This window comes from Genypterus blacodes, unplaced genomic scaffold (assembly GCF_046128005.1).
Source record: "Genypterus blacodes isolate CSIRO-AG114 ecotype Tasmania unplaced genomic scaffold, CSIRO-AGI_Gbla_v1 ptg000094l_1, whole genome shotgun sequence".
Classification (NCBI taxonomy): domain Eukaryota; kingdom Metazoa; phylum Chordata; class Actinopteri; order Ophidiiformes; family Ophidiidae; genus Genypterus; species Genypterus blacodes.
In genome coordinates, this window is record NW_027466898.1 from 900,789 (window position 1) to 927,778 (window position 26,990).

Consider the following 26,990-nt stretch of genomic DNA (forward strand, 5'->3'; position numbering starts at 1 on the left):
TTTTAGAATGTCCATTATCCTGACTGAAGAAGCCCTGCGCCTATGAATATTGTATGAACAAGCATTATAAAAATGAAAGCCTTGCTTAGTATCTCTCCTGGATCAGACTTGGGTATAGAGAAGAGTCTGTATGGAAGGTTACATCCTCTGGGATAGATTTTATAGAATCGGGACTTATAATCGAAATATGACTGCAATCTACCATCAATCACAACATAGAAACACTAGTCACTAAACTGAGACGAAAAGTGATTCCGTGTTGAATTTAACTTTAAATTCTGAGTCATTGCTTGACTTTCCTGAATGCAGCATACGTTGCAGCTGGAGCAATTTGCTGATTAGACTATGGAGTGAGAATCATGTGCATGTCCCTCCTCGCTGTGCCCGTCAGTTGGCCGGAAGGGGCTCAGACAAAAGCTTCCACATTGCAGTTTCGCGTGGTTATTGCAATTGGTTTTCAAGGGGGCACCGACACCGCCTGCACACACCAGCACACACACCCCTCAGCACCGGTGATGCATTCCCGCGGCAAGGACACGGACAACTCCTCGTTAGAGTCGTCTCGACTTTAGAATGGTGCAGAAATCTCTCAACGGCGGGTTTAACCCAACTCAAGCCGGAGAGAAGAAGCACAAAGTCGGCTTTGTCGGTCTGGACCCCGGGGCTCCCGATTCCAGCAGGGACGGGGCGCTGCTCATTGCGGCTTCGGAAAGCACCAAGCGGAACAGCATCCTCTGCAAACCGAGGTCCAGCATCTCTGCGGGGAGACCCAGACCGTCTAAGAAGAACGCCAGCTACAGGAAACTACAGAATTTCCTCTACAATGCGCTGGAAAGACCGCGGGGATGGGCGTTCATCTACCACGCTTATGTGTAAGTGTGGCTTTTTCTGCTGTTGATTCTGTCATCATGGCCGTACTGCTTTATGTCCGAGTCCACTCCTGTTACTGTGCCTTGTTTTTGGAAGGAGGGCTGCTGTTCATTTGGCATTTGGTTCATTTTGCAGACAGCAGATTAAAGGGTTAAAGTGTTGTCATGCTGCCAAAGCCTCTATGGGCTCCTGCTTTAACTCTTAACACCGCCTATACGTTCTCATTTTCACCAATTTTTTTGGGTGAACTCTCTTTTGATACGTAGAGAGTGCGCGAGTGTGTGTGTGTGTGTGTGTGTGTGTGTGTGTGTGGTGCGCTACATTTACGCACTACAGCTGTACACTGATACTGTGACACTCGGCTCTCATACGTTGCGGCACAGCGCTGTGATTGGGTTTCAGCACCGGGCTCGTGGACAGTTCCGTGCACGCGCCGACTTCATTCTACTTTCGCTAATTGACGTTGCAGTCACGAGCCGCATTCTCAACATCTGTGCGATCGATCAGAGATCCAGAGCGACCAGCTGTGGCTTATTAATTAATCAAACCCCTAGCGCTGTTGATGATCTGAGAGGGGTGAGAACACAACTGAGTCACGACGAAGAGTTCAAGTCAGCAACTGCTGCTCCTGCACAAACACCACAAACTGCACAAACACCACTCACCTCGTGTTGGACTCAACTATTACACAACATGCCTTTTTGTCTTGCTTTGTTTTTCCCCAGAAATTTTTTTTAAATTTTAAGGATAGTTTTTAGAATCTTACTATAATCATGAATTTATTTTAGAATATTTCCTAATTAACTTTTTAAAGAAACGCATTATAGATTGAATTCCTCCCTGTTTCTTTTTTTTTTAAGATTTGTTTTCTATAATTAAAAAATCCAAAACAAGTCACCGGAAATGTTGAGCTTTTCAATCAAAGTATGTGTTGCCCTGTCGAGTATTTACACTGCAGCGTTTTAGACTCTATAGGTGGTTACTACATAAACAAAACTAGCATTATTCTGATGTTTATGACTGTAAGTTGTGTATGTACAGTATATGATACATGTTAACCCTCTAGATGCTGGTGCTTTGCCCTTCACCGTCTCATGTTGTGCTCTGATACTGTAGACTGTAATGAGGACTTGAAATGTGCACAGCAAAGGAATTTGGTGTGCACCACATATCAGCTGCACTGAGAGACATATGCATGCTTTAATGTGAAACCACTACACACACTCACACACACAGGCCCTCTGGGTGCTTTTTAAATATTAACGGAGTACTACAGCACCCAGCTAAAACTCTGTCTTCACCATATGGGAAACTGTAATTGTTCTACGTAGGAAGTGCTGTTTGCCTTATTGATGAATCTACGACAATCAGTATTGATGTGTGTGTGTGATGTGTGATGTGTGTAGGATAATCCTGCATACTGCTGAACATTTAAGAACAGGGATCACTAACATGTGCACTGCCTGAACTCTAAATCCAGCTTGTGTGCAAACCAAGAAACCCAGTTCAAGACAGATGGCAAGACATAAATCATCTTTAAAAGGCAAATTCAACACAATGTCCACAATATGCTGTGCAGCATTCAAGTCGCACAACATTAGACAATGACTCTTTTCCATTTCCCTCTTTTATACATAATTCAGAATCACCAGACTTTATTTTAGCTCCAAACTTCCTTTTACTTGCAAGTTTATAAATCTAAAATCTGATAACCGGAAAACAATGCAAACATGCTCATGCTTAGATAAGAGTATCCCCTTGTGATGGACATCCTCAGAGAATGTGAAGCGGGTGTTTTATTTCTTGTTTGTAATGCATGTGTGAATCGATAGATGGAACATGAGTACCCATATATTCTGCAGTCTCTGTCTCTGTCTCTCTCTCTCTCTCTCTCTCTCTCTCTCTCTCTCACTCTCACTCTTTTCTCTCCCTACCCCTCTGCCTCTGAGCAAGGCCACCCTTCCCCTTCTGTTCTGTCGCTCGTCCAGTAACATATGGGAAGAAGGGAGGGTAGAGAGCCTGAGAGAGCTTGTCCCTAAAACATCCCAGATGTACAGATTGCACCTCATTTGTCATTGAGTAAATTTCGGGCCAAGGATTCTTGGGTGCTCCAGAGAAACAGCTCACTCTTTACTGCTTATACAAGCTGAGTCCTCATGAACAAAAAAGGAATCTGTGGAAAGGTTTGGAGAACACATTCAGTTTGTCAGCCTGAGTTGAGACACCAGATCTCAGTGAGCTGAGTCTGATAGTATACAGTATTTGCCAGGTATAGTCCCGTGAAGCTTAGCCCTACTGAACAACTTGGCAGCCAACACTGATCTGGCTAAGTGACGGCACATTGCTGCACTGATATCTCGTCTGCATCTGGCTTCAACCAGAGCCTCATTACCGAGGGTGCTCAGTTGGGAAGCAGCAGCTGTGCAAGAAAAATGAAAGCCTCTGCAACTGAAAGGACGCCAAAGTGTGTCAGCCCTGCATCAAAGTGGAAGAAGGAAGGGAAGAGGAGTGAAAAGAGTTGAGAAAGGTGGCAGAAGATAGAAAGGTGGTTTTTCTATGAAACTTTATGTAAGCGAGTCTAAGCATAAGTCTGTTGCAGAGACAGATTTAGGATATGCTGCATACACTCACTACTCTGCAGTGGGCCTCTTGGGACAATGGCAAACACATATCTTCTGCTGTAAGGTGGGAGAGAAGAGTAAGAGGAGGGTATGCAGAGTCATTTGATGAGAAGCCCCAGAAAGCAAATGAGATATTTTAGGATTATTAACACGACTATGCCCCCCCGACCCCCCCGACCCCCCCCCCCCCCCCTTCATGGTGTTGACATAAGAGTTGCTATTCTTCACAGGTTTTATTTTCACAGAGAGACTTTGCAGGCCCTGAACACCCACACAGGTGTTGTCAGTTATACAATCTGATGCTTTTTGCAGGCAGGTTGTGTTGGACAGGGATGTGCGGGTGAGTCTGCTGGGATCACTAAATTCTCCAAAAAAACTCCATTTACTTAACACAAATCTAGAGGTTCCAAGCTGTCCTCTTATAATGGCAACAAATCAGGGGTCAATCTGCCATTCAGTTTGCAGTCATAAGGTCTGCACACGCCCACATAGTACTACAGAGTCTAATCCACCAAAATGAATGAAAAATGTGTGGGTGTACAATTGGTGTGTAGGGGGCTTTAACCCTTTGATTATGTTGTGAATTTATTCACTGATGACACAACTCGAATTACACAACAAAGCAGCTACACAGCTGCTCCTGCTCTGCATTCAGAATCATCTTTTGCTATGAAAATGTTTATTTTTCACACTAATCGCATAGGAAATGCAAACTCGAATCATTTTAAAGAAGCACCTTGAACTTGTTTTCTCTCAGGTTACCATTATCTTTAATGTTTTGTTGGCAGACTGGAGAGTCATTATTTCAGTATGCATGTCTATTGATTTGAATTATGGATTTGCACCTTTTTTTAGATCTTCTTCGTAATGTATCCCTGCTTTGAAAAAAATGCACATAATACTAATTAAAGAGAAAGAGCTCCTTCCAAAAGTTTGTAATGTAAATCTTCCTGGTTAATTGCTTCTTTGGATTCACAGCATGACACAGTGAGAGCAGCCAGCAGCTACACTTGCAGGGATGAATAGATTTATTTACACCAAATGAAGAGTCCACATCATGCTCATCATCCATATACGAGGGAAAACTGCAGTGTTGGCTCAAAAGCTTCACTAGCACAATTTGCTTAGTGAAAATCATTTCTTCCGTATTTTGCTCTCCTCTGGTTTGTTGCACTCTAAATTTAGCAGGGTGAGTCGTCTGGATGGGCGATGTCTTGCTGAGTGGAGCAAATCAATGTTCCTTTATCTGCAGCTCAGAGCAGATGCAAGGTTTTCTGCTTCCAACAACTGCCTCTTCATCTCCATTGATCTGCAGTCTAACCGTTGTGACAAATGTCGTCCAGACCTCTTTGGCAAAAAGTGGGTCTGAGTGTCGGCTGTTTGTAAAATCCGAAGGTGACGTTTTAAAAGGGATGTAAACCAGATGAGATGGTGTGCAATTTGAATATTGGTGTGTGGGGGTTGTTGTGGTGTGGTGACGAGGTTTCTATATCTATATAATCTATATACAATATGCAAGTATGGACCCTCCCACCTGCACTCATTACCCTCCGTATACTGATCATAATAACCAGCCAACACAAAGCTCACATATCAAGGAAAGAAGACAGGAAGTTGATTGGTAACCATGTTTACTGTCTGCACATTCATGACCATTACTGTGATTGGCTTCCACTGGTTTGTGATAGCATGAAAAGTGCTGATATAAACGCATGTCACTTCAAATTTGAGGTCAGGAGAGACGTGTTTTCATCCTGACTGACACTACAAATCAGTTTGTAGAGAGAAAGGAAAGTGTGTGTGTGTATGATGGTGGTGGTGGTGCTGGGAGGCTTTTAAGATAAAGTCAAAGTCCTTCACTGAAACTACAGATCCAGTAACAGAGAGATACACGTCCCAAACCTGCTGCTGGAAATAGCTTTGTCCGAGTGCCTGAAAATGTTGACATTTTGGGGACAGTGACTCTGTGGAAGGTTTGCTAATAGTACATTCACACCTGGAAGCTGAGTACAAACACATAGTGCGGACCAGGTGCCTTGCCCAAAGGTACCTCAGTGGTGATTGGGGGCTCTTTGGGCTTTCAGTGAGCATGTTGGGATTTGACAATGGTTAGTCGCTATCATGTGACACCAAAACCATAAACCATGTATTTATTCATGGGTTTTGCATGAATATGGGTTTATAGGTTAGCTCCTTTAGTTACATATAATACTTGAAAACATTAATACAGAATTTTGATGTTTCTATCTACATACTAAATACTCTCTTTTCTGTTAAGTAGACGTTGGTATATTTGACCATGTGTTTATCTTCACTGTATTAAAATTGTAAGATGGGTTTAAATGGCCATAATGGAGAGATGTAACTCAATTACACACTTTAGAGACACTTTAGTTTGTTAATGGCACCTGTGCACTTATCTGTTAACTGAAGATGAAGGATAGATGAGCTGATCAGGGTGGAAATGGTTTGACTGCTTCAGGAGGCAACTTGTGTCGCCTCCTTCCTCCGCATGCGTCCTCATTAGTGGCTACTGATGGACTTGGCAAGGTCGAGTCAGGGAACTTTGCATAAACTGATCCAATTGGATTTTAAGGCCAACCAGCTTCTTTATTCTCTGTGTTTAATGTGAGTGGTTATATTAGGTAATAAAATACACTTGCTGTACATTCTGGATTTGTGAAATCTCCTTATATGTGAAATCATTTCGGCTAAATGATCTGGCAGATAAGATCCAGGGGGGTCCATTTTATATGAAACGTAGAGCACTGTTGCCTCACTGCAAGGGGCTCTGCTTGCTCTCCTCATGTCTGTGTGATTTCCTCCTGCTGCTCTGGTTTCATGCGGGTTAAGTGAACTTAACTCTCTAAAGTGCCCATAGGTGGGTGAGTGTGAAAGAGTTTCTCTGTCTGTTTGAGTGAGCCGAGTGATAGACTGTAAACTTGTTCGGGGAACACCCTGCTTCTGGTCCGAGGGATGCTGGGATATGCTCAATCCCCCCAATACCCTGCACAGGGTGAGCTGCTATAGAGGACTGATGCATCTGAATTGAATTTGAAAGGATCAATCCAATTCTTGTATCAGTGTAACATGTAGAAAATTATTTTATGCTGTATCCTATTTCCTTAATGGGAATGTGAGTTACAGGTGCATCTGTCTGCCTGATTTATATCAGGGTTGTGTCTGGGCTCCTATCTGAGGACGTGTTTCTATCAGATGTATCTCAATCTAGCTCAACTTCAATGGATACACACATTGCAACAAGTGCTTCAAATATCAAATTAAAGACAGAATTGCAAGAAGTGTTACATTGTTGACTGTCATGCAAATTGTTGCTCACCTCATGGTTGATGCAGAGGATGATTCCAGGCAGGAACTTCAACCTTTTTTCTTCTCTTAAGTATGTTCTCATTAGTGTCACAATTATTGCCTAAAGTAAATTATAGGGTTTTATGTTTAGTAGTTCATCATCTGTTTAGAGTTGTTTGTGTAGAGTTGAATGTGTAAGTCCAATGATAAACTAGTAAACTGAAAGCCTGAAGACCTTGTGACTTCAGGCGACTCCAGTGTTGCAACAAACAAACAAACAGTTCAGCTAGCAAAGTTAGGTTATTTGCTGATTAGTGATTAGTGTCAGGAAAAGCACCTGTTAATGGAAAGTATAAATGATAGAACTCAATCCAGTGTGTGCATGCTCACAGCTGGGAGACATTTTTTAAACACATTCTGCAAACTAGTTGAAAAAGATTCTCTCTGCCTCGTCTTCCGCATTTGAATTCAGAGTTGCCAGGCTACCAAACACCCGACAGCCGAATGACCCTGAGATTCAATAACCAGCCAGAATCCAGATGACGAGATCGCATTTTAATTCAAGGTGTCTTATTGCCCAATGTCATTATAAAGATATTGTCATATTTTAATGCATAAGAATTGTTCAGTAGTCATAGAGGCGCAGGAAGCCTTGGCACAAGAAAGTGCCACCTTGACAGAAGTGACTTTAAAAGAAGAGATCAGTGACAAAGCAAATATCTTACCTGGACGAGGAAAAGGGAGTTTGTTAACTTACTGTTACACCCACAAAACGTCTGTATCATAAGGCACAACAAAAGAGGAGGCAAAGCGTCAAGAGTTTACATTACAGAAATTTATATTCCCACTTTTTATTTCCCAGCTTTCCTTTACAGATGTCTTCTCAGCTATCAATAACAGGACAGCGACTGAGCTCCACTGCACCAGTACACCCTGTAATCAATAAGTCTTGCTCACTAAGTGCGTTAACACATTCCAGGGTTTTTCATCCATCATTATTTTCACTGCAAATAATTAACAACCGCACCGCACCTTCATTCCTGCCCTGACCGCTTACAGAGGTTCAGTCTGAGTAACGTTAGTGATAGTGGGGGGAAGGAAGCTCTGAAAGCTTAATGTGTAATCAGTCCCTAACACGTTAACATCAACATGTAACACACCCTTTTAGACATGCCACAAGTGTCTAGGCAACTTTTGTTAGTTGCAGCTTATGGATGATGTCACCTTACATCTGCTGCAGCTGGCATGGGGTCTTAAAGTGACAGTACCTCTAACTGCTTGCTTTCACCACACGTGCTGCAGTTGAGAGTAGAAGAAGTGGATCAATGTGTTTTTTTTCACATATAATCACAGCAATTTGTGTTTTGTTTACCCTCATCTATTCTATCTAACAAGAATTTGTGTGGAGAGCTTCATGAAAGACATTGCCGGGACTAGGATCTTCCAGTTATCTACAATACACATCCTCAATGATTTGGTCACTCTGACTCACCCTTCTGTCTGTAAACACACAGGATGGTTGGGTCTCATGCTGTTTGTCGGTAAATGACATCATTGCAGTGTAGTGTGTGTGTGTGTGTGCGTGCCATCTCACTCTGTCCCAAGGAGGTGTATCATTCCACAGTATCTCTTTACTATGATTAATGTTGCTTACCGACGTCTATAATACCCAGTATTATGTTTCAGCACCCACTCTCTATTAGAGCTGCACTGTATATTCCAGGAAGTCTTTGCTAAAGAACAACCCCCGGATGAGTGCCTCTTCCTCCTCATGCTGTGCTTGATCCAATGAAGTTCTCAACTTGTGTTCTGAGCCAGTGCGGACTCATTAGTGGACTCATCATCATCATCATCATCATCACCATCATACATCACTTGGCTATGTTATAGAAACGAGTTCCTGTTTTATTCACTTAATAAGGATATAAATCAGAGTAGCTGTCTACACTGTTTCTCCTATCCACACTGGCTTGAATGAGTCAAACTGTGAGACACTTGACACAGAGGTGATGCTACTGTCTTATTTGTCTTTCAGCTTCCTCTTGGTCTTCTCCTGTCTCATACTGTCAGTCTTTGCGACCATCAGAGAGTTCAAAAACAGCTCAGAAAGTGCCTTGTACATCCTGGTAGGTATCATCATTACGCTCACCATTTATCCATTTATATTTAGAACTCACTAAGACACTTGAGCTGCCCAACTGAATACCTTTACAAATATTGTCAAAACAAATGTTTGGGGACACTGGATAACCTAAGTGTCACGCATTACACCATTCCTCAAGTGGAGCAGCTGTGTGTGTTGGTGCACAGTGATGATTTTGTTTTGTTTTTGCAGGAAATTGTGACTATAGTTGTGTTTGGTGTGGAGTATATAGTGAGGATATGGGCTGCCGGCTGCTGCTGTCGCTACAGAGGATGGAGGGGGAGACTGAAATTTGCCAGAAAACCGTTTTGTGTCATAGGTGAGGACACATAACTGACAAAACACTGACCTCTGCTTTATTGTTTCAGCAAAGATTAATAGGGTTTCCAATGGAACTTCAGTTTTAACGCTAATAGGAAAACTAATTAGGAAACAGTAATGTGCCCATCCCCATAATGTGTTGTTAATTCAGTCTAATCTAAGCAATGATACAAGGACAAAGACCATTTTAGCCTCCTCTTGCCTCCCATCACTGTGGGATTTCATTGATTTGTTTTCCTCTGCAGACATTATGGTGCTGATTGCCTCAGTCTCGGTTCTTGCTGCTGGATCCCAGGGCAACGTTTTTGCCACCTCGGCCATCAGGAGTCTGAGATTTCTGCAGATCCTGCGCATGCTGCGTATGGATCGGCGTGGAGGCACCTGGAAGCTCTTAGGATCTGTAGTTTACGCCCACAGCAAGGTAATCCTGGAATATGGAGAGGGAAGATGGAAAGTAATGCAACACACTGGTGGTTAAATTGAAAGGTTCATGAAAACAGCATTGAATACACTACATTGTGGCAACTATTTTTCATTTTGTTTTGTAAGGAGTTTTAATAGGCATATCTGTTGGACATGAGAATGTTTCTCTGGGGGAAAACTACAGAGAGGGTTCCATGTTACTGTTGGGTCCTGCAGAAGTCTCTTCTTCTTGCTGCCTCTCATAAGATTACATGTAATGTAGAAAAGCCTTTTGTGCAAACACATTTTGGATTTTCACTTTCATGTATTTTAGGATACATTGCCATTGTCAAATACAATTAAACTTATTACTAAGAAGTAGTTAGAATGATGTACCACCTCTGTGCTCCTTCATGACTATTTGGGTAATTGTACCTTAGTTCCCAGTAAGTTTAAGCAAAGGTACACATTGTTGTTTTACTGTGAGTCATTATACTTTCTAAACCAATTTGAGTCACCATTAGTCAGTGTTCAGTCATCATCACAGGTTTCAAGTGTTCCTAGTCCCCAAATCTGACTCACATGACTTCCTAGTTTCAATTAAAATTAAATGAATTCAATAATAATTAATTCAATATGTTACAAGTCGTCCATTACAGAATGCTTATGTCTTCATATTGCACATACAGTATATGCAGTGCAGTATCACAGAAATCTACATTTGGAAACACAGATATGTTGTGGAAGCCTTGAAACTATGATTGGTTAATGTGTTTTGGTGAGAAGTATAGAGCTTAGGTGGGTAGGATTGGCCACCAAGGGAAATAACAGACCTTGATGAAATACTGTTCACAGAGGGCCTCCAACTAACATAATAACATCCAATATTGTTACAGGATCATTTTAAAGCCACATTTACCAATTCCTGACATGACACTTCATTACTTTGAATTCTCTGATCCTTACCTTTGTGTTCCCTGTAGGAGCTCATCACAGCGTGGTACATAGGCTTTCTGTGCCTCATCCTGGCCTCCTTCCTGGTTTACTCTGTGGAAAAGGAGTCAAATAACGAGTTTGAGACCTATGCTGATGCTCTTTGGTGGGGGCTGGTAAGACAACTCATTGGTCCCTCATGTCTCATCATAAAATAGCTCAGATTAGACTCAAATATATGTTCGTACATAATCCAAAGCATATTACTCTAATCATGTACTCTTATAACCCTGTCCTTTAACTAGATCACTCTTACCACTATTGGCTATGGCGATAAAGTTCCCAAGACGTGGAATGGTCGCTTGCTGGCAGCCACTTTCAGTATGATCGGGGTGGCCTTCTTTGCTCTCCCTGCTGTAAGTACGGGGACTTGTCATGACTTCATTTGATCATTACATTTATTCGGTGTTTGAATTGGAGGGGATATCTCACCCCCCATAAAACTCAGGGAATAAGAGAGCAAATCCAACATGGGGCATCACCTATAAAATGGTTTATTCCCTCACATTAGGTAATCATCTCATCTCATCTCTTGTGTTTTCAGCATACAAATCAAATCCCTCCATATACACTGTACTTGGAATGGGACAGTTTCTTTGATCTTATTTACAGCCATAAGTCATACGTTTAACCTTTACGCGTTTGAATCGCTGATAAACATCACCTTTCGTCACCTTTCGTCGCCTTTTCATTGCCGTCGTCGCCTTTTTTCAGTTTTGTGCGGTGCAGTACAGTAGGTTTATCTGAGAGGGATTCTCTAAATGATAAACACGGCGTCATGGTGCTTCGCCTCAGGCTCAGAGGAATAAGAGAGAACAATGAGGAGGAAAACTACTCAAATTAAAGGTAAGTTTAACATTATGAATGTCTCTGTATTAGTATGTTGCATTAGGGGAGCCGTCACCATGGTTATGGTTACCTAGAGCCACATGTATTATTCTAACAGCATTAATTCATATGAACTCATGTGAATTAAATATCCATGCTGTACTATTTTTAGTTTAATTGATTTTTAATGATGACTTCAATGATGCAGGGCTTAGTCCACTGCTGTAATCCTTATCAAGTTCAGACATACTGTTTGTATACTTACTCACGCTTTGGCTGTACTTCTGTAAGAGCTGACGTTTTCATTGGGTTCCCAACAGTAATAAAGTAGACACAATACATAAAGGAAAGCATAAACACTCAGATGAATTATATCTATTTTGGTCCTTGCTGTTGATGATATGTCAGCACATACGTTTAAAGGATTTCTGGCTGTAATTTATTGTATTGTCTACAACTTTTTGGAGGTCCCTCAGCTCATGTAAACCTGAAACAGAGTCTCATCCCAAGAAGCTAAACCTCCACCTCCTCATCACCACTGTCTGTGTTGGATACAGTAAGAACTGAAGCTCAAACCTCCCCCATGAGCCTCAGGAACTGCATGTTTTAGTTAATTAAAATGTTCTTATTGTCATCATTAAGGTTCCCACTGTCAGATTTAAAAGCTCTAAAAAAAAAAAAGCCTCCAATTTTGATTGCAGGACTTTTACATGCGTTATCTTTGCATTGTCATATTTGTATTCTTACTGAAAGTAACAGATTTAAGTATGTAGTTGTTCTTGTACTTGCTGTACACAATAAAAATGCTTACTGATCTTACAACATGTATGTGTGGGAAGAAGTCAGAAGTCTCATGTTCTGGTGTTTCATGGTTTGATTTTGAGGATTGCATTGTCTAATTTATTAATTTGAAATGTTCAACCTAAATTGAACGATGAACCTCCAAATCCAAACAAATAACACATTGAAATGGAAGCAAACACACAAGATGTGATCTATATATATATCTATATATATCTATATATATATATATATATATATATATATATATATATATATATATATACACTACATGGGAGTGTGTGATTTGTTGCACGTTCATCTCCTGGTGAATCCACCAACCAGGGGACTCCAAGATCTCTCACACAATCTGAACACCGCATTCATTCGTTCGGCAGACCAAAGCAATTATGTGATCGCGCAGTAGAAAATTACTTTTTTGTAGAGAACGCAAAGCAATGTCTTCTTTGAAGCTGATTTAATAGATGTGATAGCTTACTCCACCACTGAGGGAACACAGAAGAAAGTGTTGGATTTGAAGATTTAGGGAACACATTGCGGTGTCATTAACACACTGTATTACCCAAAATGAGTTTTACACTTGTTATTATGTATCATGTTTAGCTGGTTGTTGATAGTGAGCTTTCACTCTATGAACAGGAAAAGGGCCAGTAAATGATCACATGTGAGACAGATGGGAACATAGCCAGTGAAAGCACAGCAGGCCTATATGAGTGAAGGATGTGTGGTATTCCATATACAGTATGCCATTATGGATTTCAGCCACCTAATAATGTTAGAGCCTTTTATGATTCTGTTTAAGCCACTCATAAATGAAAGTGCTCTAAGTGAGTCCGTCCCTGATGTTGCATTTGTGCTCTATGCTTCTCAAAATGTCGCAGTAAGATGAATGAGTCCTCTGAATACATACAAATCCTGCTATTCAATACTATTGTTCTATTTTGTTGTAATTTGTCTCACTCATGTATTTGTCATTTGCTCTGAGGTGTGTAGAGATTTCAGGATATCAGCAGTAAGCCTTCAGAGAGCAGCTCAGACCTGATGCAGGAGAGTGCGGGACATTGATCAGGGAGGGTCAGCACGGTCACACCAGGACAGGCGTCTCAGTTACACAGGCATTCAGTTGACAGAAAACAGTGTTTGGGACAATCTGATCACCTTTAGCGTTTGTGGAGCTGTTTTATGTGAAAATGTGTAATATAATGTCTCCTCATGAAATGTTTTCAGACTTCAATTGCAACAACACTGCATATTTACGTATATCACTCACTATGGAGTCTACACTGCTCAATTGGATTATAAAATGCTTTTTCAATGTTAAGTTATATTCAAACTATTAATGAGGTGATTTATTAAATATACACTTGAAGGATACTAATAAAACACAAACGCCAACAAATATGCCAATTAATAATTCAATTAATTGTAATTGTAATTTTATATTCTGTAAAATTAATTGATTTTGCCAACGTTTCTGGTGATTGTTTCATATTAATATTATATATAGTTATATTACAAATTGAAATGGTTCTATGTATTTCAATGAACATGAACTTTAGATGTAAAAGCACGAGTTAAATAAATGATGAGGTGGAATATATTAGGAGGATAAAAGAGTGCATTGTAAAGTTTTATAGATGTGAAAAAGTACTTTGGAAACCTGTTTAAAAGTTATTAATTAAATCATCATTTAAAGTAAAGCAGTATTATCTTTTTAAATACAGGTTGTGTCTAGAGTTTAGGAGACAGGAAACCATACTGAGCTGCATGAAACATATCATGTCTCTGTGGCGCTTTATACTGACACTGAATCTGAGTTTGGAAAAACCTTCAAGACCAAAAAATACCACCATTTACCACAAGAGGCACCACTCATGTCTCCACTTCTTACAGACTGCTGCTTACTCTGGATATACAGTATATTGATCGTTTTCAGACGTGTTTTGGGTTTTTAAACACTATTTTTATACTGACTTTCTTTATGCTCTATAAGCATATAAGTCTGATTTGATTAATGACTCCATAAATTGGTGCTTTGCTGAGTCATACCTCTCTTGTGTGCGTGTTGGAGGCAGGTTACAAAAACTTCCTCTTCCTCCTTCCTGGCCAATAGAGGTTTTAACAGGACGTTGATCATTTTCATCCCTTTTAATTAAACTCCATCTCTGTGTCACCCCCTCCCCCCTCCCTCTCATACAGGGCATTCTGGGTTCTGGCTTTGCCTTGAAAGTCCAAGAGCAGCACAGGCAGAAACATTTTGAGAAGAGGCGGAATCCTGCAGCGGGTCTCATCCAGGTACCTCACAGAGGAACTACAGCCTACTGTACACAGCAATCAAATGTTATCTGTTGTTGTTGTTGTTGTTGTCCTGACAACTGGCTGAGCTGACTTTTTATCTCTCGTCTAGTCCGCTTGGAGGTTTCATGCTACCAACCTTTCCCGTACAGATCTTGTGAGCACGTGGGACTTTTACGAGCAGACAGTAGCTGTTCCAATGTTCAGGTAACTGATCAAACCGACTGAATATTGCCTTACATTATTCAGCAACTTTCCCCATATCACATTCTGCCATCTTTCTTAAATTGTTGAGCCAAATGATGCAATAAGCCTGATTTAGCCATTTTAAAGAATATCCTCATCTTCTTTTACATCTTACTGTCTATTGTAAAGCAATACATCCAGTTCATACATTCTATCTGGATGTGTCTCCACAGGTGAGACAGGTGATTTGATATATTCATACCTTAGTCTACTTTATGTTTACAGCTTCTGCAATTGCATCTAAGTCATTATCCTCTGCTCTTACCTTCTTCCTTCATCTTTCAAACACACATAGCCTCTTTCAAAAGCTATGTGGAAATAAATGAGCTGGGATGGAAATTATTTCATACCATCCTTTTTAGTTTTCTAACTCAAATTATGTTGAAATTGCATTTTCTCTATTCAAATATCCCAATAGATCAGCACAAATTGCTAAAACGTTTTGCTTTAGGGAGGATAATTTCACATTGGCTGAGGCTGGAGTCCCTGCAGTGACGCCAGAACACTTTTGAAATGCAGTTCGAAAGTCAAATAGTGCCCGTGGCTACTTTGAAAATTAGCCTTTCATTTTAGCATCCAGATGTATGAATCAGCAGATAAGCTGCTGTGCTCAACATCCACAAAGCAGACGTCTGTTGTATTTGGTAATGGGATCATGTTAGTTTTCATTCCAGTGATGGAATTCGGGTGATGACTAGTAGAAAAGACATCTCAAGAAGTAAATGTAATTTACTTTATAGGGCCTAGAGGCAAGCTTGAACCTTTCTGCACGGTGAAAACGGTCCTGACAGAATGCTAAAATGGCCTTTTTCCCTCCCCAGAATAATTCCACCTCTGAATCAGCTGGATCTGCTGAGGAATCTGAAGGGGAGATCGTTCAGGTATAAACAACATAGAAAGGCACACACAGATGCTGATACGATATTGTGATTATGGTGTGGCGATGATGATGATGATGATGTCAGGATGGTAATGCTGTGAACAATACCGATTCCCAGAGGTGATGGACTAATGATGAAATGATGAAACAGTAGTGTTGAGAGAGAAAAGCAACATTTGACTTCATATTTCTGTTGGCGCCTTTGTTCCCAGCGGTCCTGAACGCATCTGGAGCCTGCACGTCATGAAGCAGCATTGACTTTTTAAAGAATTCATGACGAGCTCCACGTAATGTCATATATAATGAATGGCTGTGTGACCGTCTGTGTGTCTTTCCTTTGCTGATGTGTCCACACAGGAAGGAGTCTCAGACAGAAACCTCTCCCAGGTCTGTGAGCTGATTGGTCTCTCTCTCTCTCCCCCATCTCCCCTTTGGCTCCTGTTCAATTCTGCTCTTAGCTGCTGCTGAGGCACTCTTCTTGGGGGAGTGTGCGCGTGTATGTGTGTGAGTGTGTGTGTGTGTGTGTGTGTGTGTGTGTGTGTGTGTGTGTGTGTGTGTGTGGTGGGGGTTACTGTAAGTCCAGCTGTTAAGATTTGCTGACAATTCCTCCGTATGGTTGTGTGTATGTGTGTGTAAGAGACATTGATATGGCCACATGTTTAAGTGCCTCCTTCAAGAACGGTCTTGCTGCATTTGCTCACATGATGCTCAAAGATCAGCTCACTTTGGCCTCACTTGCAGCTTTATCAAATATTCCCCATCAAGCTGTTCTTTGATACTCAAGCCTCATCACGTCTGGAAAAGCAATTTCAAATGCCTTGAAATCTTCACTTGGATTGTACTTCTCTGTTTTTGACCAAAGAACCAAGTGAATATTTTCTCCAATGACAATGTGGTAACACCTTATCATGACTTAGTGTTTGTAGACCGTTCAAAAATCATTTGTAGATCATATTTTGAGTATTTCTCAAGCTATTAACCAATTATTTGGAGAATATGACCAGCAGACATACTCTATATAGTTATTATAAAGTGTTACTTGCATCACAGTATGGCACACACAGCTGTTTTTATCACTGTATCTTCTGCTATGTTATCTTCTTTGTCTCCTCTACTGCCCACCACTCCAGTAATGAAAATGCACACAAAGACACACTTTGTGGGTGCTGTCCAAGAACTATTAGGTATAGTTGTTGCATAGATACTAACAACTGCACTGCAAGTATTTGAGTCTGTGTGTGTCTCCTTCCATTACTGCCTCTGTTCCTGTCCCTCTTCGAACAGAAAAGCCCAGTAGAGGAATCAGAGTTAGGCTGTTATTTGATAGTTTGTCAGCAAGTGAGTTTTAAAGTCTGACTTTGATACTGAGAGCTGCCACACGGCCTTTATTTGTCACGGTTGTCTACAAAGCAACACCTTCCTGAGAAAACTCAGGTATACCGCCATGTCAATCACCCCGTCACGGTTTATGATTTATGGTTTCTGTTGAACAATGTCTTTATGCAGTTGATTTGCTTGCTGCCTTTTTGCCTAATCAGCCCTTATAAACTTCTGTTCAGCAGGGCAGATGCATATTGCTGAGTGCCTAACAATGACTTTTCTTTGACCGATGCCCGTGTTTCAGGTAGAGCAAACAAGAGTGAACTTTATTTTTTGCATGATTTGTCTTTACTTTTTGCATAGAGTGAGACCACTGTGCTTCCTGTGCATGCTTGCTTGTTGCTTCCTGCTGCTTGCCTGATCCACCGAATGCTCAACTGTGTTCATACATGGACATGGCTCCTGCTGCTGTAGGACATTGCCTATTTTACTTTTCTTCAGAGGTAAGGATTACCGTCACAGTGCTGAGCACTACAAATTCCAAGATTCTGAACAGCAGAGGAGTAGGAATACGTCCATCGGTGGCAAATAGACGCATGATTATGACACTTATTCCTTCCTATTGCTTGCTCACTGTAGTCGGAAGGCCAGCTTGAAGGACAAAGTGTTCCCCAGTCCCTCCAAGGGTCCCAACGCTAAGGGGAAGGCTCAGTCGCCGGGGGCTGAAGATGTAGCCGAGGCGAGCCCCAGTAAGGTCAGCAAGAGCTGGAGCTTCACTGAGAAGAAAGGAGGGCCCAAGCACTCTTTCAGAGTCCGTGGCAGCACCTCACGGCAAAACTCCGAGGGTGAGTTTCCCACACAGTGGACACCACAGATCAGGAATGAACAGATTCTGAAGGCCACTCCATCCAATTGACAATATTTAAAACCAATATCCAACATCAAATGATTGATGAAAGGATTTGCTTTAGACTTTTATCCTTGTCAGGGCCTCTCAAACAGCATTTAAGTATTGATAGGATGCTACATTAAACACACCATCATAGAGGAAATGTGATAAAAGATTGTTGACAGCAGATCTTTTGTCAGTTTAGAGTTTATTTGATGTTGGAGGATATATTGGAGGATATTGTGAGCTCTGTGGCTCTCTTGCCAGCTGAAGGCCAAGAATTCACCACCTGTGTGTTTTAAATAGAGTGAGTTGATGGCCCTTTATTCATTGCAGTCAATCCTCTGGAAGATGCACCCATGATGCAGACAGTAGACGTCAAACAGATAATGTTACAAACAAATCAGCTGCTCCAATGTGCACCTACACGCATGTGAGGAAAACACGGAGGGCATTTTATAAAAGCAACATTTCAACATTTGTCTGGTGTGACAGAGGTCCAGCCATCATTTGCTACCAGACAGCACATCCATATGTCATCCAGGCCACTGCATCACTATTGATAAATATAATATTTACCATTACTTTGCCTCTTTTCGAACAAATTGAAACAGTTCTCATTAGTTGTTTTTCTTCTTCCGCTTCATGGCATGTTAAAGTGCTGATTGAAATGCAGGATGAAGACTTTGGACTGAAGAGTTCTCCAGGTTAGACAAGTCTCATAACATGAAGATGCTAAAAGTGATGTCTAAATGTTCACCATATTTCACCATATAATTATAATTAGTTTTTTTATATAAAGTATGTAAATGGTAAGTGTAACTGTAAGAGAAGAGAGACTAACCATCAATCAAACATGAACCAGAAACCAGTGGACTCCACAAGTTCCAATGTTTGGAATTGATCTGTCTGCCATTGTCATCATACTAGAATCCATAACAAATCTTTTCTTCCATGTCTCTCCTCTCTCTTTTTGCAGCAATTGAAGGTTTAATAAGTAAGACATTGGGATATTTTGTTGTTTGGCTTCTATGAGAAAAAGAAATCCAAAACGAGTCGGCGAAACGGATGTTGGAAACATGCATGCTGAAATCTGCTGAGATTTGTTCACTTGACATGAACCCTTTTTGACGTAAGGTTCCTGAAGCATGGCGGACAACAAGCATGTCACAATTGATTAGGATTCCAAGATCTTTCAGCTCTAGACTCTTTGTAGGTATTCATAGTGGGAGCGGTAGGTCAACTTAGCAGTGGGTTCAAGTCAAGTGGTGCCAAGATGAGACACGATTGGACACCAAGAGAAAATATCACGTTGCATGATAGCCTCACTTTCCCTACCAGATTTTCACGTGCTTTCAGTCATTAGTTCTTGAACTCTTTGCCTGTATATGCTTCAAAATACAGAGATCAGTCTCAATCTTGGTCCTCAGAACACACAAAACTGCATACTTTCCAAGTCTCCCTTCCTGCTCTTCCCACATCATCTGTTGATCATATCCGATTTAACTAATCAGGTGTGGGTACAGCAGGGAGAGATGGAAAATATGGACTTTTTTGGGGTCCTGAGAGCTGAGATTGAGAACATAGGAAGAGTGGAATTGGTGGTGGGAAGAGAGAACCTCTCATTAAAATGATACTCTGGCAATTTTGCAAGATGTGATGATTTTCAGGGAAAGTACATCCGGACAAGATCACTGAAATTGTTCTTTTTGTAAATAAGAGCATTTTTGGGGTTCACTTACAGTCCCATTATCTGTAGATGGAAGCTTGGAACCACAGAACAGGAAAGCCTCTTAAAAGCTACTCTACATGAAGACATGCATTTCAGGCCCCTGCTTGTGCGATAATGTCCCATAATGTGAAGTAGCTGAGAGAATATTGTGGAGATATACAGTGAAGAAAGTCCAGTAGACAAAGGAAATAGATCTTACAAGGCAAAATAGATTTAACAAGGATTTGGAAATCCACAAGATAATTTCAGCTTTCACTGTTGTGTGCATTAGGTTTGTCTTTGTGGAAAAAAGATTGAACAGACAAGATCCTTTCAAAGGCATACAGACCATGTAAGTGAATAACAAATACTCCAGCTTACAAACGACAGTGACCGACTTCTGAAGTTATTTCCCTGAAAATTGTTACATTTGGTTAAAGCACCCGAGTGTCATTTCAAAAGTTGCGGTAACGCTTTAACTCATCAGCACCGTCCTTCAATGCTGCACCGAGTCATTTTCTGATGTTCCACAAAGCTCGCTCACTACGTTCACAACCTGGCTTCGCTTCGGTTGTTGACGCTGGTGTTTATATTTCAATGACCTTTTCAAGTGTTTCCTTGTGTTCTCTCCTTAGAGGCCAGCCTCCCAGTCGATGATGATAAGAGTTGCCATTGTGAGTTTCTCACTCAAGAATTACCAACGGGCTTGAAGGTTTCAATAAGGGCGATCTGGTAAGGCTTTGGCTTCATGTGCAGTGTTTGTGGCTCTGTAATGATTATTTTGCCCATTGCAGCTTGTGTTACAGGACAACAAAATAGCCACAATCTGTGTTTATGAATTTTCCTCAATGTTGTGGTCATTTACGTTAAAAGATTCACTCAAATCAGGCAAAAGGAAAAGCATTTTAACTTGCATCTTGTGTAAAATTCACATCATTGTTTTCATGGTCTTCCCTCAGCATAATGAAATTTATGGTGTCAAAGAGGAGGTTCAAAGAGAGCTTGAGGCCTTATGACGTTATGGATGTGATTGAGCAGTACTCTGCAGGCCACCTGGACATGCTGTCCCGCATTAAAAACCTGCAGTCCAGGCAAGTGCTCCTTCTCCATACAGTATATATATGTATAACCGGTTTAATCTGAGCTACATTCCTTTTCAGGATGTTCTTAAAATATTGTTTCATGGCTAAATGCCCCAGAATGCATCTAAATCACTAGGTTGTGTGATCACAGTGGTGTGTTGAAAGCACTGCAGTGATAGAGAAGGGAGGGATGTGTTCATGTCCTTAAGTTGTGGTCCCTATAGGCCACAGTGCTGCATATCTCCGTCTCTCCCTGGTCGCCTCACAGCTGGTCAGCTACATCAGATGCATTTAGCCAGGCATCACAGCACCGGGATTGAGAACCACTGCTCCGACCAGCAGTTACTTTTATGAACAGTGGCTTTACTGTGTGTCACCATGCAGCATTTATGACAGATTTAAATAATGTATGATGTGCATTATTCAAAGGTTAGCTGTTCTCCTGTCATTTCTCTCATCAAAACAGAGATGAATCAGCTAAATTAGGGGACGGCTTTGGTCATTCAGTGTTTATTGTCACCGGATACACACATGTTGTGATAAATCATTGATTTGCCTGTTTCATTTGCCACATGTGTTGTATTCAGATTATCATTTCAGTGTCTTTTATCTCTGTATCCAAGTGTGATCCACAGCTTTGAATGCCTCATAGATTCATTCAGGATATAACGCTGTTGTGTAATTGACATTGTTTGTTATATCACTTTAGCTTCTACAAATTACTGCCCTCACATTCTGATCCCCTAAGGTTTACCATATAGATGAAATATATTCCCACAATGAAATATGTGCACTTTCATTCACAAAGCAAGTTGAGCTCACTGTCTGTCGGGTTGTGTGTGTGTGTGGAATATATTGAAACTTGTTCTCCATAGCTGATGTTATTCCCACGTTGCTTCATTTTGCATTGCACTCATATCGTCTCTGTGTGCCTTGCCAGGATAGATATGATTGTGGGGCCCCCTCCCCCATCAACACCTCGCCATAAGAAGTCTACTGAAGGTCCTAGGTTAGGTCAATAGACTGCACCCCTACAATGACCATTGAACCGGCGTTATGCTCCCTATGCCATAGCCCAAAGATTGAAGTAGTTACATGCTACTTTATGATCAAACCCCTTTTGAGTTCAAGCCACTTGACTTGTCTCATTGAATACAAACTGAAACTAGGAGGATGCTTATTATACTGCATACCTCCACTTTATGTGCTTCAGTGGGCATATTCATCCTCTGTATAGGCCTGTCAGGGCTTCAAACCCACAACCTTGTTGCTGTGAGGGAACTACTGCACAGAGGAATACATGTAATAGCAATACTGTACAACAACAGCATTGTTTGTCATATAAAACAGTACCTTTAAAATGGATTCAGATACAAACTGCACTAGATAGTCTTGTCTGATAATTTAACATTTGTTCTATTAGATTAATGTATTACTTTTGAGTTTCCCAAAAAATACTGGAAAAACTCCCATAAATAAGGAATTACATTTAAAAAATTGAGATATTTTACATTTAACATCTTTGGCAGAAGAAAATATAAATATAGGAATATATAAATACAAATATAATAAAACCCTTGGATACTGCTTACTTACAGTGAATTGAAATATATATTGCAGCATAATGTGTGGTCAGGTCCAAATCCTCCCCTTCAAAAACCATGAAATCAGTCAAGGAAATGATTTGAGAAGGGAGAGGGTTTTGGGATGTCATAGCTTTTTTCTGGCTGCGTTTATTTCAGCGTTTACCTCACATGGTGTCAGCTGCTGGAACGAGAAGCCAAAATGTGCGAGACATCCCACAGTACTCGCAGTATGTTAATGAGCCGTGTCATATGGCCTCACTCAACAGGGGTTGACAGTGCCAGATTACTGAATGCTTGCTCTCATCGTGGAGCGACAGAGGGAGAGCTCCCCCCATAGGATGCAATGGAAATGAAGCATGAAGCGAAAAAAAAGCATGCCCAGTGATGCATTATGGCCTTGACAAAATGTGTGTTTTATTCATACCTTCGTTTTTTCCTCTCATAATGCATGCAACTGTGCAACTCACCTGTACATATAAAATAGATTATTTGTCAGGAAATAGGAAATGTAATAATTCAAAGCACGTTTGTAGCTTGGCAACTATTACAAACATCAACGCATACCATGTCTTTCCATGTAAAAGTAGTTAAAACATTAGTAGGTAAAACTTTACATTAGATTCCTGGGCCACAGCAGAGATGGATTTTAAATGTCAGATGTTGCTTTTCTCAAATACTAGAGTTGACCAGATAGTTGGTAAGGGTCCCAAAGCTGAGGCAGACACTGTCGATGACCCGAGCATGATGGGACGTCTGGGCAAAGTGGAAAAACAGGTCAGTTTCTCTCCTTCATGGTGGATTACACCCTGGACCACAGATCCTTAGATTAGTATGCGTTACGATTTTGCTTCCTGATGATGATTATCATTCTGATGTTTGAACTGGATTTCTGTTTTGTTTCTTTTTCTCTGCAGGTGGTCTGTATGGACAGGAAACTTGATTTCCTGGTTAATGTGTATGTGCAACGCATGGGCATTCCACGCTCTGAGACAGAGGCCTTTTTCAACTCCAAAGAACCGTACCCAGCCCCGCCTTACCACAGTCCAGTGGAGACCAAAGAGGAGAAGGAGGAGAAAGAGGAGGTGAAAGTGGAAAAGGAGGTGAAGACATGCTCACCTGCAGAGATTGCCTGCTCCGAAGGCTCTGTGGAAAACAAAGATCCTTTGCTGGGCCGGCCCGTGGTTGGGTCGGTGGGAACTCCCTCTGGCAGCCACAGCCGTCCCTCTACCTCCTGGCAGCACCAGCTGCAGCACCCCCTCAGCCAACCTGCCTGGAACAGCAGTGTGGCCAACACCCCCTCGCCTGTGGGAGGAAGCCATGAGCATTCGCCCACCCTGTTCCGCCTTCCTCCTCCACCTGCTCCGGTTCATGACCGGTCCTCTTCTGGCGCTGGGGGCAGTGGTCGAGAGAGCAACTCCCAAAGCAGGAGGCGCCACAGGAGGCAGAAGTGTCAGCCAGAAGCCACCGCCGCGGAGAGTGACACGTCTCTCTCCATCCCATCTGTCGACCACGAGGAGCTGGAGCGCTCCTTCAGTGGCTTCAGTATTTCCCAGGCCAAGGAGGACTTCTTTGGGCCCTCTTTCTTCGCAGGCTCAGGACCTGGAGCAGGGACTGAAGCTGCAGCTGGACCATCACTCTGTGCCAGGGTCAGACCTTTCATAGCAGAGGGAGAATCCGACACCGACTCGGACAACTACGCTCCCTCACCCCTGTCCTTTACTGCAGAGATCCCAAGTGGAGAGAGGGGCTGGCCAGGACTGAAGTAGGTGGAGAATGAGGGGTCAGTGGTTCAATTGCCAACATGCTGAGACCTTGTAGCCAACTTCAAGACTGTTGTTATTGGATGATATTATATAGTACAGACTATTTTAGAGGTTAGTGAAGTGGGATGTCCACAAGCAGTCATTTATTCCAGAAGATGGAAAAAAAAAAGGTAATATAATCAAATGGTAATAAAATGAAATGGGTCGTCCTTTATCACCCTTTTTTGTTTGCAATGCTTAGAGGCAGAAGTATGTTTCCAAACATACAATATCTAGAGTCAAGACATAACTGATTGTGTAGGGACACTTCTTTTACTCATTTTGAGGGCATTTCTATTGTATTATTGATGAAAGGTTCATGAGTGTGATGTTTGACATTTGATTTTGCTTAGAATATGAAACAAACAGGAGAACTCCAACTTGCTTTCAGTTTGAAACATGGACCACTTTGACTTTGAAAACAGCTGGTTAGTAATGCAAGTGTTTAGTCCTATCACATGGTTAGAGTAGTGTCTTGATAACTTCTATACCTTTGAATGACATGAGGTATTATGATGCCAAAACCTTAGCTTTGATAAACAAGATCCTTGCAGAGTAGAACACGTGCTTGCTTTCTCAGCATCATTAATTCAAACTGGTGTTTATTGAATACTTCAAAACAAAGTCCCTCAAAGTATTGCAGATATTTCTCCCTGTTAATAAACCAGTGACCCTCCTGCATGGCATGTTAAACGGTTGATTTAAGGACTGTGTTGAGACAAACCAAACAATGGTGACAAACCTTAAGGCAGAAATCTGTATTTTCTCCTGCGCACAAACCCGTGTGGTAGATAAAACATGAGAATATGCGTGCATGGCAGGTTTCAAATCACAACTTCTTCATGGGGCTTTATGGGGCTTGCTTGAACGTCAATCATGTAAATGCAAAGAGGGCATTATGTTCACTTTAAACAGAATGGCAGATATGTAATGCCATATATATATATATATATATAAATATACATACATATATATATATGGCATACACAAGGACATTATGTCATACATTTTTTTTATTGTTATTGGCTTTATGTTTCTCAGCTGTCATGGTTTTTCAGTGCTTAGCCTGCATTGCACAAATCAGATCTGAGTCACATATTGGTTACGTGGCAGATTTTCTGGTCTTGGATGAATGAAAAAAATACAATAAGAAACAAATAAGGCAATCAAGGACCTCCTCTATGAGCATTAACATTAGTTTCACACCAACATCCATTCTTTTACAAGTAACTTAAATGACCTATATTCCTTGCAAACTATATTTTCATGTGTTAATTAGATGGTTCTTCGGTCTGAGAGCAGGTGAACTTCCTGGTAACAAATGCCTTAAACCGAAACAGTAAACCTGCAGCTAAATGCATGGGATTCACAGGGACATGAAGCATGAACAATACAGGCCGAGAACCTTGGTTTGCTGCAGATCTTGTGCTTATAACATGAGTGTTCTATTTCAATATTAGGGGTAAGGAATATTTCACCTCAACTTTGAAACAATGACATCATCCATTTTATTTTGACCTGCTCTCACTCCAAACAAAGTAGAAACAAAATACACAACAACACACTCATTTTTGAAAAGAATGAAACACAGTTGCTGGCATGTTTTGTACAAAAAAAAAAAAAAAGGAATTGTAAGGTTCTCCATGTCACAGAAGCTCTTTGTTTGACACCCTCATGTAACCTTCCTCTTCAATTATTAAACTTTGTACATCAAGGAAAAAGTGTCTCTTCTTTTACATTCATTTTTATGTTATGCACCATAAAGCAATTTAAAAACTTTACTGTGAGAATTGCTTCAGCAGCATAGTGTAATAGTGGTCACACGTCACTAGGGGTCACCAAAGAACTGCAATTAATAGAGCACAGATACCGAATAGAGGGGAAGGTGAACAAGGTCACTGTCAATGGGAGGAATGTTTAAATAATTGTATTTCATTTGGATTATAAGCCATAGCTGACCACTATATTCAGCTGACAATGGGTGTGTTGGGAATAGTATGTAAGGGTGGTACAGTGCCTTGCTCAAGGGCTCTAACAGGAGATGTGAGTTTTGATTGGTTGTGTGAATGTCCAGTTCTTCAATCAAAGTGTATTTAATGTGGTTAGCTCACTTTTAATTCTGTAGGAACTATTGATCAGGTTATTAATGTAAGGACACAAAACAACACTTCAACAACACATTTCACTGTGGTCCTATGCTCTTCAGTTCAAACAGGACTGGCAATATATTTTATGAAGCAACAATTGCCGGCTATTCTCTGTAAAACAACAATGGAGCGTTTTACTGCGGTAAGCTCAACCTTAGGTCAGCCAATTTGTTAAGTGCTGAGGACAGGATTTGAGTTGAAAGGTTGATACAAGTAAGAATTGATTGGTTCATTAATAAAAGTCCAATGATGACGACGCAACACCTCAAGCCTTGTTTTCTCTGCACCACTATAAGAATTTCACATCCTTACTGCCCAAGCCACCGGTTTATCTAATACCAGAGGACTGACATCACATCACAGACAAAGGTTTACAATGCTTTCCATCTTATATGTGTGCATATTAATGTCAATTTGTCTTGAAAGTGTGTCATTAGACAAAGGTGGGACATTGGCCCTTTGCTGATGAATGATAAGGCCCAATAATCAATGAAACCATTAGTGACGTGACTCTGAGAAGAGATCTGTCAAAGGAGAAGCCAGGAGGAGATGGACTGTATGCATTTGATAATGGCATGTACGGTGACCGAACTGAATACAAAGACAATGTCACATGCAGTAACCTCATTATGTATGTTTGATTCAGGTGTCCAATTCATCTGAGCATAAATGGAAAATGCCTGCCACCCTGTGAACTGAATGTCTATGGAAAGTATGTGTGTATGAATGGATGTAATGTGTGTG

The 26,990-nt window shown here is 41.1% G+C and overlaps 1 protein-coding gene across 2 annotated transcripts; it reads left to right on the plus strand.

Annotated features, from left to right (window-relative positions):
- The first annotated feature begins 573 nt into the window (after positions 1-573).
- Positions 574-24,063, plus strand: LOC143007836 (potassium voltage-gated channel subfamily KQT member 2-like). Of its 2 annotated transcripts, XM_076159314.1 has the most exons (19): positions 574-872; positions 8,836-8,926; positions 9,136-9,262; positions 9,510-9,685; positions 10,650-10,775; positions 10,905-11,015; positions 14,488-14,583; positions 14,696-14,790; positions 15,651-15,710; positions 16,067-16,096; positions 16,840-16,893; positions 17,669-17,874; positions 18,578-18,625; positions 18,898-18,915; positions 20,265-20,361; positions 20,589-20,720; positions 21,652-21,702; positions 22,978-23,071; positions 23,212-24,063. In XM_076159314.1, exons 1-19 carry the CDS (start codon positions 574-576, stop codon positions 24,061-24,063), a joined length of 2,763 nt encoding a protein of 920 aa, XP_076015429.1. The 2 variants fall into 2 exon arrangements, with proteins under 2 accessions (XP_076015429.1, XP_076015430.1); XM_076159315.1 differs by lacking the exon at positions 21,652-21,702.
- Positions 24,064-26,990: the final 2,927 nt, after the last annotated feature.